General features: G+C 39.9%; 1 protein-coding gene across 1 annotated transcript in view; it reads left to right on the top strand.

Annotated features, from left to right (window-relative positions):
• Positions 1-14,756, top strand: part of LOC123450583 (bifunctional TENA2 protein) — an 84,184-nt gene that overhangs the window by 41,333 nt on the left and 28,095 nt on the right. The window contains exon 2 of the mRNA XM_045127754.1: positions 10,615-11,012. Coding sequence (XP_044983689.1) covers positions 10,615-11,012 — 398 coding nt within the window. The remainder of the gene's footprint in view (positions 1-10,614; positions 11,013-14,756) is intronic.

The raw sequence follows: 14,756 nt of genomic DNA on the forward strand, positions 1-14,756 counted from the left end.
TAGGCATTTTAAATGAGGTCGGAAATGACATATAGCACCTCCGAGACGACCTCACATGTTAATTTACAATTCTGTCCAGATCTGAACTAACACATTTAATTAGTTGTAAAACAGCAAAACAAATAAGTTTACGTGATTCTTCGCGTCTTTACGAGCAATTTACACATAGAGAACATCTCCAACGGAGCTACGGTTCAAAAGATACAAGCACCGCAAGATATGATGGCATGAATGCAATATTTGTGTAACGACGGTAACGAGCACTTCAAAACATACAACCAGCAAGAGAAAAATGAAACTACACGAGATTCTAAGAAAGTATCATGTAGGACACGATCAAATCGGAGCTACGGATCAAAAACTACGAGCAAAACAAGAAATGACTACAATCTGCCAAAATCAGCCACATAGCATTTCCTACACTCCACAACTACGAGCTACACAACACAAATATAATCAACCAAGGCTTGACACGAAAGAGGGTAAGAATCACTACAACATACAACCAACAACAACTAGCATGGCATCATGGAACACTAGGAAAAGGAGTCACAAAATGGCATCTCACACACTATTTCAAACTTAGTGAAAATTACACTTCATGAAAGTGCAGTTTTCGAGCTGAAGCCATATTGACAGCAGCAGAACCTATAGCTACAGGACTCCAAATGGCATGAAAATTCACAGCATGCTAGAGAATCACAAGGTCTACAACTTACTCCATTGCACCAACCTCAAAAGAGCTACAGAACAAAAGATAGAAGTATGACAAGACAACAACAAAATGTAACAGATTCCAGACTTACAAATATTTCAGTATCTCCAAATCAGCACTATTTCTAGCAACTTGAGAGCAATCAAACCTCACCTAAACATGCATTTCTATTGCAACCAAAATTACCAGGGGCTAGAGTAAACATCCAAGAACAACTCCCTAGTTGACAACTCGTTCTAACGAAGCACGGAATAAATCCTACGAAAAAGACAAGAGGGCAACATGGCAAAATATCGCGCGAACTAATTTACTCAAAAGCTAAAAGTAATTGCACAGAAAAATCCCATGGATTTTTTCTACCCCGAAAAGATATAAAATATGTGGGGTTGCACAACAAAAATAATGCCACACGTAAATGCGAGAGAATGACCTATACACGGAAAAATAAACTAGCGGCAAGTGGCTAGGCTCGGGCCCGGTCCGGCTTGGAGCGGGCCAGCTTCGGGCCTCGGCGGGCTACGGCGGCTGGTGGCTGTCTGGCGCGCCAAGTGGAGGCCGGTGGTTGGGGAGGCACGGGATTTGAGGCTAGAGGTTAGGGTAGGTTAGGGTTTGACTAGAGCAGTCCCTAAATGAACTAGAGGGTGTCTATAAATAGCAAGGGGGCTAGGCTTTGAGGGTGTAGAAGCCGATTTCGACCGCACGATCGAGATCGGACGCCTTGGACATGGGGATGGCTAGATGGGCTACGTAAACCAAGACGGGTTAAGGGAAGATAGGGGTTTGGCGTCCCGGCACAATATTTTAAACCCTGAAAAAAACATCTGATAAATAACCGACAACGGTGTCGCTACGGACGACCGTTCGGGTACGAGACGGACTCCGATTGCGACGGAATTTGACAGGCGGCCTACCTATATTAAAATAAGACTGCACGTCAAGTTTCAACCCAATCAGAGAATGTTTTATACACACTTTTAAAAAACAGGATTGGACGATGCCGCGGGCACGTGCGTGTGCGGTCGGGCTCAGAACGGACAACGACGTGAACCGGCAACTAACAATGGATGCAAGTTTGAAAACAGGCGGCAACGAAAATGCCGATGCAATGTAGATGATGCGAATGATGCGATGATGATGCAACAAATTAAAATACCCACACGACGGAAACGGAAAGGAAAGGGGGATCTTCTGGAACGTCGGCACCGAGCTGTCACACATGCAGACATGACCGAGACACTCTCCGGCCAATAACCATCTGTGGGATCTGGATACCCATGGTGGCTCCCACATGTTCCATGATGATCTCATCGGATGAACCACGATGTCAAGGATTCAATCAATCCCGTATACAATTCCCTTTGTCTGTCAGTATAGAACTTGCCCGAGATTCAATCGTCGGTATACCCATACCTTGTTCAATCTCGTTACCGGTAAGTCTCTTTACTCGTTCCGTAGCACATCATCCCGTGACTAACTCCTTAGTCACACTGAGCTCATTATGATGATGTTCTACTGAGTGGGCCCAGAGATACCTCTCCGTCACACGGAGTGACAAATCTCGATCTCGATTCGTACCAACCCAACACACACTTTCGGAGGTACCTGCAGTGCACCTTTATAATCACCTAGTTACGTTGTGACTTTTGATACACCCAAAGCACTCCTACGGTATCCGGGAGTTGCACAATCTCACGGTCGAAGGAAAAGACACTTGACATTAAAAAAGCTTTAGCATACGAACAACACGATTTATTGCTATGCTTAGGATTGGGTCATGTCCATCACATCATTCTCCCAATGATGTGATCCCGTTATTAATGACATCTAATGTCCATGATCAGGAAACCATGATCATCTATTAATCAACGAGCTAGCTAACTATATGCTTGCTAGGGACACATTGTGATCTATTTATTCACACATGTATTACTATTTCCTGTTAATACAATTATAGCATGAACAATAGACGATTATCATGAACAAAGAAATATGATAATAACCATTTTATTATTGCCTCTAGGGCATATTTCCAACAATAACCTTCCCCATTTGGTGACACAGATAACATATACAACAACAGACGAATTATGTCATCAAGTTAATTTTAGTAATAACAGTTCCTTCAGTTTTACTTACATAAACATGGTCCAAGTCAAAGCAACATTAGACTTACCATTCTGGAGAATATCATAACTATGTTATTTCCATCCCCTAAATAACATACAACCTTTTAAGTGGATCATGATTAACATACACACGTAAACTACTGGTCATATCCAACACAATACTAGCATGGTAGTAGCATACCAAAAGCAACCATTAATAAACCATTTCATTCCAGATGAGTCAAAATATTATTTTAAAACCATGGCACTGCATTGCCATCATGCAAAATGGAGGGTGTGGCTTGCCTTGATCCAAGAGAGTGCAGAAATGCTTCTGATCTTCACCATATGGAGACGTATCACTAGGGAGGACGTCGCTTTGAACAAGTTCAAGGTTAGTAGCTTGGTTTCCCGAAGGAAAACCACATGAGGGGAACACGAATGAATTGCATCTTGCACCAGAGAACATATGTCAACGTCTCCAAGATCAGAAACTTCCTAATTAAGAATCCTCATGATGGAAGAGTCGGAGTTGCCACGTAGGAAAACAAATGATTACCGAACTATAGGGAGACAACCATATTGATTAAAAGGGAATTTCTTGATAATAGTCATGAAGAGACCAAGTACATGCAGTGATACAAATTGGTAGAACATGAAATCTTGGCATGAGTGTGATGATCCTTGAAGAGGATGGAACATAGTTAGGACAGAGACTATATTGAACATAGGGGGTGAATGGGAGCTTCAAAAATTCTTTTGAAACTTATAATGAATCCATATCATAGCAGCAGAATAGACTCGACAAATAGACCGCTGAATAAAAACTAACACATCACAAGCGAAAGTTAACTTAGATAAAGTACCGAGCAAGACTCTCGAAGAAGAGAGTGATGATGTTCTTCGCGTAATAGCTTATGGTATTCACAAACATAATGGTAGCACAAAAATACAATATCAAACATCATGACACAGTGACAAGAGATTGTAGCTAAAGTGAATGATGAAATGTAGAAAGACAGCGACAATACACCAGTGATAAATATTCATCAGGTCAAGGCTTAGTCGAATAACAAGATGCTCCAATTGAAGACCAGTATAACATATAAGCATACAAACTTAAGTAAAGTGAAGAAAAATGCAACATAAAATTTTCACAATACTAAAAGAAACGTTCGAGAGATAACTTATCATACATCACTAATCAAATGGTACATCAAGTTAGTGAACATCATTCTTGAGTACCAGATCAAGATAACTATCGCAGAGAGCACAAAATGTAAAGAGACTAGAGAGATTGGACTAGTGGTGCTCGATGGTGAGAGCTGATTTGGTAGACTAGTTCACTCTTCTTCAAAAGAGTTATGTATGGTTGGAGGGACTTATAATTGAACACATGAGAAAATCTCTCTCTCTGTCCTATTCTCCTCAACTTGAAGCTGATCATACTTCAGTGGACTTCACTCGTGGTAGATGCTTGTCGGTCATCTCCAAACCTTCGACAAACTTAGATTTTAGTGACCACATTTACTCTTGGTTACTAAAAACACACAACAACTCTTGTTTTCCGAATACTATGACTCAGAAACGACAATTACTCTTCATCACTCGAGCCGACACATATCTGTCTAGAGAGTGTGCAGATCTCAATAGTAGTAGGTACAAGAACTCTCAACTCAGGTCTACTGTGATGCTCAACCACTGTCTAAGTTTTGGCTCTTGATTTTCTCTCAATGGATTTTAAACTCAAATCACTTGGAGAGGGATTGCTCAATCAATACTATCAGAATCTCAAGTGGGGCAGCCAACTAACAAATGTTGGGGCACGGTGATATTTTATAGCTATAGTCTTCCTTGAATGGAAACGACCAAATTGGACACGCAACTCAGCCAACGGCCAAGCGACGCATTTCCAACTGTCGGGTTTTGAGCACAATGATAACATTGCTCGCGGAGAAAGTAATGCTAATTCCTCGGTCCTAAAGATATCTCCGGTACTACCGAAGAACATCGTCTTCTACTCTGAGGTAATCATTCAGAGCATAAAGAGATTTCTATGAGTCACATAGTTTAAGAGCTAAGTATCATAGCGGATCTAAGCTCCGAGAACTTATACCCCTCTTAGTAGTACGGAGGTCCTATGACTCAAAAGAAGAAGAATAACTGCAAAATTAATGCAACTTCTTCATCATGTCTTCATCTTTTCGAATGCAGTGAGTCTCCTTCGGACGCATCGGACAAATATCGCTTTACGTCAACGGTAAATTTAAGAGGCTTAATTTCCTTCACTTCAGTCTTCTCACTTTTATTTCCTCTTGAAATGTAGTTCTTCTTTCTCTCTTATGTTGATTAGTCTGCGATGAAGTTCTTCGAAATCCAGAATGAACACAACATTCTTCTTGAACTTGCATGGACTTTTGCTCTCTATGTCCACTAGCAAACAAATTTGTTCCTTCCTATTTTGGCAACAATCTGTAAGACACAAGGGGGCAATAGTTGCACAATAAAACACAAACTACTTCTACTAGTGTTGAAAACAAGGGAACGATGCAAACTATTATGCCAGTTTTTTAGTCAACTTCTAAAATGCAAACTACCGACCCAAACTCTGAGATCCATGCAAGATACATATGTGTCAATGGCACATAGTTTCACGTGTTGACTTAACAACAACAAGCACTACTTTGTTTTTATTTGTGTGCAAATCTTCATGATGAAATGATATTCATGTATCTGTCGGAAAAATAACAAAATTAATGTTCCAACATCCTCTAAAAAATGGTTGACTTGGAGCATTAATTTTTTTAAACACTTTCAACGTTCAAAAAGACGGTTGCTTTCCTTTTCGTTTTTCTCAAAGGCGACTAGGGAGGATAAAATCTGTCGTCCGTCTCCAATGAGTCCTCGTCCCCCGGGCCTCGTGCTTGCCTGTGGTTGAGGGATCGCCGAAATCTTTTTCTAGTCATGTATAGCTATAGTCTAGGATTAAGCTTCATAGCTAGTGTTTGGGTCGTTGATACGTCTACAAGGTATCTATAATTTCTGATTGTTACATGCTATTATATTATCATTCTAGGATACTTTATGAGTTATTATTTACCAATTTATATTATTTTTTAGCACTAACCTATTAACCCAGTGCCCAGTGTCACTTCTTGTTTCTTGTGTGTATTTTGTTTCGCAGAAAATACATATCAAATGGAATCCAAACATGATGAAAATTTATGGAGATTATTTTTGGAATATATGTGAATTTTGGGAGTCAAAATCAATGCAAGTCGGTGCATGAGGTCCCACAAGCTAATAGGGTGCGGCGAGGGGGTGGGGTCGCACCCTGATGGCTTGTGGACAACGCTTAAGTCGGTTGGATCTCTCCTTTGGTCGCAAGAAATATAATTTTCCATTAAAAAGCCCCTCAAAATTTGAGCGCGATCGGAGTTATGTATCTCCGGATATTTAAAAAACGGTGAAGGGAGAGAAAACAAGTCGCGAAAACAGCACAGAAACACATAGAGAGAGCCAATCATGGAGGGGCTACCGCCCTCCAGGTGCCATGGAGGCCATGGACCACAGTACAAACCCTTATACCACCTAGGGATGAGGCCAACAAAGAAGAATGAGGAGGAAGGCTCTCCCCCCTCTCCCGGTGGCGCCGAAGCGCCGTCAAGGCAACCATCGTGGCGGTGATCTACACCAACAACTTCGCCGTCATCATCACCACCACCATCACCTCCCTCATCTATCTACATCAATCCACTCTCCCACATCCCATCGTACCTACTTTAATGTTATATATTATTATCCTATGATGTACGACTATCCTATGATGTTTGATTAGTTCCTGCTTGTCCTGTGGGTTGATTGATGATCATAATTGATTTGAGTTGTGTGGTTTATACTGGTGATGTCCTAAGGTGCTTTCCGTCAGGTTCACATGTTAAATAGTCATGTTGGAGGGCTTGCAATATGTGCATGATTCGCTTATAGTGGGCGGCTAGAGTTAGAGAAGCTTACACCCGAGTAAGGGAGTTGTTTGCATATGTGAGTAAAGGGGACTTGATGTTTAATGCTATGGTTGGGGTTTACCTTAATGATCTTTAGTAGTAGTTGCGGATGCTTTCTAGAGTTCCAATCATAAGTACATATGATCCAAGTACATAAATTACGTTAGCTCATGCCTCTCCCTCATATAAAACTGGAACAATGATATCGATCTAGTTATCAATTGCCTAGGACAATCTCGCAAATCCTATCACCACTTTTCCACACTCACTATATTTATTTTCTTGTTCTTTTATCTAAACAACGACTAACTTTTATTGCCACATTCTTTATTACCTTGCAAAACTATCTTTTACACCTACTAAATACTTCTAGTTTCCTTCCCGCAAAATAGTTTCATACTTGTCCAAGGTAAAGTAAGCATTAGCGTGCGTAGAGTTGTATCGGTGGTTGATAGAACTTGAGAGAATATTAATCCTACCTTTAGCTCCTCATTGTGTTTTGACACTCTTACTTATCGAAAAAGGCTAGAAACGATCCCCTACACTTGTGGGTTATCAAGACCCTTTTCTCGCGTTGTTGCGGGGGAGCGGGGAGGAATAGCGTAGTAGTTGATATTCTCGTGTGTGCTTGTGTGCTTTATCACTAAGTAATTTTTATTTTCTATTATTAATTGTTTACATCTTTAGTTATGGATTTGGAACACAAAACACCAAAAAAATAGTTGTACTTGCTACTCATGAAGATGGGGAACCTCCTAAAACCCTTGATGATAGTTATGTGCAAAGCATTCAATACTACTTCGATAATCCTAAGAAGTGCCCATTGAAATTGATAATGGGATACACGTTGCATCAACGTGAGTACTTCAGGTATTATCGCTTTACTCAAAAAGGGAAGCACTTATGGGATCAAATTAAAATGTTGCGTTGGTATGCTTGGAATTTATGCTTGAGATGTGATTATACTTGTTGCTCTAAGATGGAGACTTCAGACCTTCCCTTTCAATATGAATTAAATGATAATGAAACCTTGGACTCTTATGCTAAGGGTATATATGATTACTATGATGTGGAACAAATATAATATTTTTTTCTTTTAAGGGTGCATATGAAATTGCTTCTTTGATTGAAAAGTATGTTGATAATCCTTACAAATCCGAAAAATTTGCCATACTTAAATATTGCTATCAGAATTATTAATATAATGCTGGTATTAATGAATTTATTGAAAGAATCACACTGCCTTGGAAGAGACTAATATTTTGCAGGAATCTATGGAACAAGAAATTGCTGAAACTGTGAGCTCATTAGATGAAAAACATGAGGAGGAGAGCGAAGAACAAAAAGAGGAAGAGCAGATTGGCTACCCATGCCCACCTTATAATGAGAGTAAATCTTCAACTAATACATTGTTTAATTTACCTTCGCACATACCGAAGGATGAATGCTATGATGATTTCTATGATCCCTTGGATTCGTTTGAAATATCCCTTTTCGATGAACTTGATGATTGCTACGGTTGTGGCCATGATGCCAATATGAATTATGCTTATGAAGATGAACTTGTTGTAGTTCCTTATTTTAAGCATGAAATTTTTTCTATTGCACCCACACATGATAGTCATATTATCTTTTTGAATTCTCCCAACTACACCATATCGAAGAAGTTTGCACTTATTAAGGATTATATTGATGGGTTGCGTTTTACCACTACACATGATGATTTTGATGGATATAATATGCATGTGCTTGATGCTTCTACTTTTAGTTATTATGAGAGAGGAACCAAATCTTCACCTCTCTATGTTTCCAATATGATAAAATTGCAAGAAACTACTTATGCTATGTATTGGCCTTTACTTTGTGTGAATGAATTGTTCTTTTATGACATGCTAATGCATAGGAAGAGATTTAGATTTTATTGCTACATGATATATATCACTTTGTGCTCACTTATAAATTACAAATCATTGTTAATTAAAATTGGCTTTGATATACCTTGGGATCCGGGTGGATCAATTACTTGAGGAGTATATGCCTAGCTTAATGGATTTAAATAAAGCGCTGCTAGGGAGACAACCCGGAAGTTTTAAAGATTCATTTATTTATGTTGTGTGCTTTTAAAATAATTAAAAAAAAGGGAACCTAAATATTTTCAAAAAGAACGGTGAAAGTGAGAAAGATGAGCACCGTTGAAGTGGGGGGCTAGCCTTGAACTTTGTGCATGCCCATGGAAACTTTGTGAGTCTTGATTACAAAAAAAATTCCACAAAAATAATTATCGCCTCGCATAAATACATTGTATTATAAAAACAATGTGCCAAGTAAATCGTTTGGTATGATTTGGATAATAGTAGATTTGATCCTGTGCAAAAACAAAAACTTTGACGTCCAGTGCATAACTTCTGTGGTTTTACTCGAGCGTCTTTGTGATCTGAATATTTTACACATCGTTAATAAAAAAATCCCCAGGTGCTCCTAATTTTTTAGAATTGTTTGAGTTAGATAAGTTTGGTATTTGTGCTGATCATTACAGACTGTTCTATTTTTGCTTTCATAGTTTTCTTGTTTTGATGATTCTATGGATTGTATCAGAGAGTATAAGCCATTGAGAAGTTAGAATATAGTACGATATGCAATAATTAAATATGAATTAATTTATAACAGTACCCAAGGTTATGATTTGCCTATTATACTAACGGATCTCACGGGGTTTCTGTTAAGTTTGGTGTGATTGAAGTTCTCAAGTTTTGGGTGAGATATCTATATGCGGAGAATAATGAGCAGCAAGAACCTAAGATTTGGGATTCCCAAGTTAAATATCCAAGGAATATTCAAACGTCTAAGCTTGGGGATGCCCCGGAAGGCATCCCCTCTTTCGTCTTCAACATTATCGGTATATCTTATTTAGGGATATATTTTTATTCAACACATAATATGTGTTTTGCTTGGAGCATGTAACATCCCAAATTTTGGAATGTTAATATAATTATTAGATTGATTGTTTGTTTGTTTGAGAGATTGAAACTTGAGTGAAGTTTGAAACTTTTAAAAAACTTTTGAATGAGAGGGAATAAAATGACTTTCCCCGTTTCCTGCGAATTCAAATTCATCTTTTTAAAACGAGCGAGAGGAGATAGCATGACTTCTTCAACTATAAAGAATTTGAATCAAGGTGACATTGGAATTCCTTTCGATTTTGCTTTGCATTATGTTTCTTCCTCACTCATGGAATGCCGGGAACCATATCTTGTCAAGCAAGAAAAAGAGAGGAGAAACATGACCCTCCATACCCGGGGATATTCTTTGAAATATTTGAGCCATGACACCCAAGATTTATTTGTGTAATTATTTAAAAAAAGAAATAAAGCATTTAGGGGATTTATGAAAAACATTTTTTTGAAGTTTTTATTTTGGCCGTGGAAAAATGTCCATCATTTAGATTTTATTTTTCTGATAATTTTAGTATATAGAAACTATTTATTCCGAATTTATTTGGTTTCCTTTTTTATCGTTTACTTTACGGTTTTTGAAAATAGAAAAGAGATCTCATTTATTTGGAAATAAAGCACTGGCCCATTAAGAGGTTTCCAAAAACTGGCCCAACAGGATCTTCTTCTTCCTCACGTTCTCCCTCCTCCGAGGAACTTCCATAGCCATGGTGACAGGAACCTCCACCTTCCCGATCTCCCTCTCCTGTCCTTCTCGACGCCTCCCGAGCCCCTCTATATAAAGCCTCGGTCCTCCTCGTTCCATTTTTCCCATCACCGCGTCCTCTCCTTGCCCGTAGACTCCTCGCCACCATCTTCCTCTTCCTGTCAAAAACACCGTCAGGAGCTCCTGTAGCGAGCGCCTCACCTCCCCAAGAACACCCGACGCCACCTGGACCCCCGCCGAGGCCCTCCCTCTACCGGAACCCCCTCCCCACGCCGCCTCCTTCCCACCTCGTCGCCCCCTGGAGGCCATCCCTCGCCGCATTCCTCCCTGTCGCTGGACCAGGAGCTGTCCAGGAAAGAGACGAGCACGCCATCACCTCGCCGTCACCTGGAACCGCCCCGTTGCGTGGAAAATCAGCCACCCAGGGACTCCTCCGCCGGTTCCACCTCTCCCCGCCAGTTTTCTCTCGCCAGAGCACCTCCCACCTCGCCGCCTCATCTCCTGCAGTCACCGGAGTTCCCTGTAGCGCAGGTAACTTCCTGTTTGTTTATTTTCTTTATTTTCTTCTATTTATTTCGTTTCACCGTTAGATCTTGATCCTAAGGCCCCTAATAGATCACTTAATAGCCGAACCGTTTTCTTATAACATGCGGACGTTTGTTAGATTACACCGAACACGCACATATCTAGACAAATCATATCATGCCACGTGTACCCTGTTTGTTAGAATAGTTTTTCTCTTTTTCTGTTTTTATTTCCGTAACAGAACCAGTTCTGATGTTGTTTTCCTTATAAATTTTCATCTACAAATCCAATGAAGTTGATTCTTTTTGCTTTAGATCACAATTTTCTTGTAGTTTCCGAAAACATATAATTTGTCTATGTTTGGATTTATAAAATTTCAATTAGAACAGATTTGATTTAAATCTTGTTTTGCTTATACCGAGAGTTTAAAAATATTTTTTTAATTAATTCTTCTTGCTACTGATCCCTAGTGATATTATTTATCAGTGGGAAACATTTCAGACCTTTTGGAGTATTTTAACTCATCATTTCATGTGAAACAGATTCTATTTTAGTTCTTTTAGGATTATGGCTATTTCTTTTTCTATAATTGTTTTTCAAATTATTTTATTTCATATTTGAGAAAGTTTATATTTTGTTTTCTGTTAGTTAACAGTAGGTTTTCAACAAAAAACAAAATTTTATTTTTTATCATGAAATCAATTCTAGTTCTCTAATAACTTGCAATTGATTTCCCTACTAGTTTACTCCCATTTGAAAATACTTTCAAAAAGTTTTATGAAAAATACTTTATTTTATCTTAGTTAAATTTATATTTTATTCTCTGTTATTTTACTATTTTAGTGTTTTATTTTCAGTTAGAACAAAAACTATTTAGTGTTTGATGTAGTAGAAGACTCCCTAGTTTTCTTTGAAATTTACTTTGGATTCTTATTCGATATTTCTTATTGTTTTTGATTGCATCAACTTTTATTGTTGTTTGTTATTTGATTGCTAGAATGATTGCTAGTGTTAGTGCTTATGTGAATACTATGTTTGATTATATAGATTTCATCGGAGAGTGACGAATAATTCTATCACGTATTTCTCGAGAACGATAATTCTTCTTCATCAACCTCACCAGACAAGTCACGTTGATCATATTATTACCTATGTTTTATATGCATTGTAGTTCTACCTATCTTCACCCAATTGCATGCAAAGTAGGTACTTGGAAATTTTGGATCTTGATGTAGTATCATGTGGTAGGCACCGACCCCCTTGTTACTTTGGTCGGGACGTTATTATGCTATGCTCCTAGTAGACTGTGTTTTGGTTGAGTGTTTACCATGAGTGTTGTGAGAACTTAATACTCAAGACCTGAAGACTCCAACACTTGCAAGACCTCAGAACGAAATATACCTCTGGGTGAAGGACGGTTTAGATGGGTGATACGTCTCCATCGTATCTACTTTTCCAAACTCTTTTGCCCTTGTTTTGGACTCTAATTTGCATGATTTGAATAGAACTAACCTGGACTGACGCTGTTTTCAGCAGAATTGCCTTGGTGTTATTTTTGTGCAGAAATCAAAGTTCTCCAAACATCCTGAAAATCTATGGGGAGCAGTTTTGGAAAATATAAAAAATATCTGCGCCAAGTACCACCTGAGGGGGTGGGCCAGTGGGCCACAAGCCCTAGCTCCGCCACCACCCCCCTAGTGGCGGTGGGCAGGCTTGTGGGGCCCACACAGCTCTGCCGTCCCCACCCTCAGGTCTATAAGTTCACTTTCGTCCTAGAAAAAACAAAAAAGAGAAGTTTTCATCGCATTTACGATATACGGAGGCACCGCCACCACCTGTTCTTCATCTGGAGGGCAGATCTGGAGTCCGTCTTGGGCTCCGGAGAGGGGAAATCGTCGCCATCATCATCATCAACCTTCTTCCCTCTCCAATTCCATGAAGCTCTTCGTCATTCATGAGTAATCTATTCGTAGGCTCGCTGGGCGGTGATGAGTAGGATGAGATCTATCATGTAATCGAGTTAGTTTTGATGGGGATTGATCCCTAGTATCCACTATGTTCTGAGATTGATGTTGCTACTACTTTGCCATGCTTAATGCTTGTCAGTAGGGCCCGAGTGCCATGATTTCAGATCTGAAATTATTATGTTGTCACCAATATATGTGTGTTTTAGATCTGATCTTGCAAGTTGTAGTTACCTACTATGTGTTATGATCCGGGAACCCCGGAATGACAATAACCGGAACCACTCCCGGTGATGACCATAGTTTGAGGAGTTCATGTTCACCAAGTGCTAATGCGTTGGTCCGGTTCTTTATTAAAAGGAGAACCTTAATATCCCGTAGTTTCCTTTTGGACCCCGCTGCCACGGGAGGGATGGACAATAGATGTCATGCAAGTTCTTTTCTCTAAGCACGTATGACGACACACGGAATGCATGCCTACATCACATTGACGAGCGGGAGCTAGCCACATATCTCTCCGTGTTATAGTTGTTGCATGATGAATATCATCCAAACAAATCACCGACCCATTGCCTACGAGTTTGTCCTACTGCTACTGCTACTACTGTTGCGACTATTGTTACTTGTCTTGCTCTGCTGCTGCTACTACTGTTGCTACTGCTATTACTTGTCTTGCTCTGCTGCTACTGTTTCTACTACTATCGCTTGCTACTGTTGCTACTTGCTACTGCTATCACTACTGCTTTTCCTTGCCGCTGCTATTGCTCGTTACACTACCGTTACTCGCTACTTTGCTATTACTACTTTGCTTGCAGATACTAATCTTTCAGGTGTGGTTGAATCTGACAATTCAACTGCTAATACTTGAGAGTATTCTCTCACCTCCCGTCGTGCGAATCAACAAATTTGGGTCGAATACTCTACCCTCGAAAACTGCTGCGATCCCATGCGCTTGTGGGCCGTCAACAACATTCTTCTAGTTTCGATTGCCGGAGAGTGGTGACAGCATTCTTCTGGTGCCGTTGCAAAGGAGAAGAACCATTGACATCAATGGGCTCCCTGGAGAAACCAGTGGACGAGCCGGGATGCATGGGGAAGCGCCATGACATCTTGCGGAAAGCTTCACCCAGGCTCAAAGAGACGGACGGATATTTTCAAGACCCAAGGCTTACCTGGACAACCACAAGTCATTATGGGCTCTGGCTTGGTTGGACAACGTGGTGACTCTGGACAGGCGGTGCTACGAGATGTAGAAGAACAGTAGGATTGGATGGGCACCGATAGAGGATCAGAGGAACCCATTGAAAGACCATGTTTTGATAATCCGGTCTTCAAACACCCGGAAGTGCGAGGACATACACGGAGGCGATCAAATCTTGTGGGGAACGTGTGCAAAACTCTGCAAAGTACTCAAACCTAATTGATTAGCCGTGTCCACGGTCATGGACAACTTGAGCCAAAGGAACTGAAACTATCAGGAATTCTCAACACCATTATATATATTTGATGTGGGTAATATTGATAACTTGGGTATGAGAACTGGTTGGCGGAACCATCTCATTAACAACCAACAACGTAGTAATATTTTGCTTTTAGCCCCTCTCTTGTTGTAGGAGAAAACTTTGCTTTCCTCTAAAAACTTACAGCCCCACCTGCCATAAATGCATATAGTATAGATGATATTTTTACCCCTCCCTTTTGTGACTTGCTGGCCTATTCAATATGCTAACCTACACGGCTGCAACGTCTTATGTTGCAGATATTTTCTTCGACGAGTAAGAGTACG

This window comes from Hordeum vulgare, chromosome 4H, assembly GCF_904849725.1.
Source record: "Hordeum vulgare subsp. vulgare chromosome 4H, MorexV3_pseudomolecules_assembly, whole genome shotgun sequence".
Taxonomy (NCBI): Eukaryota; Viridiplantae; Streptophyta; class Magnoliopsida; order Poales; family Poaceae; genus Hordeum; species Hordeum vulgare.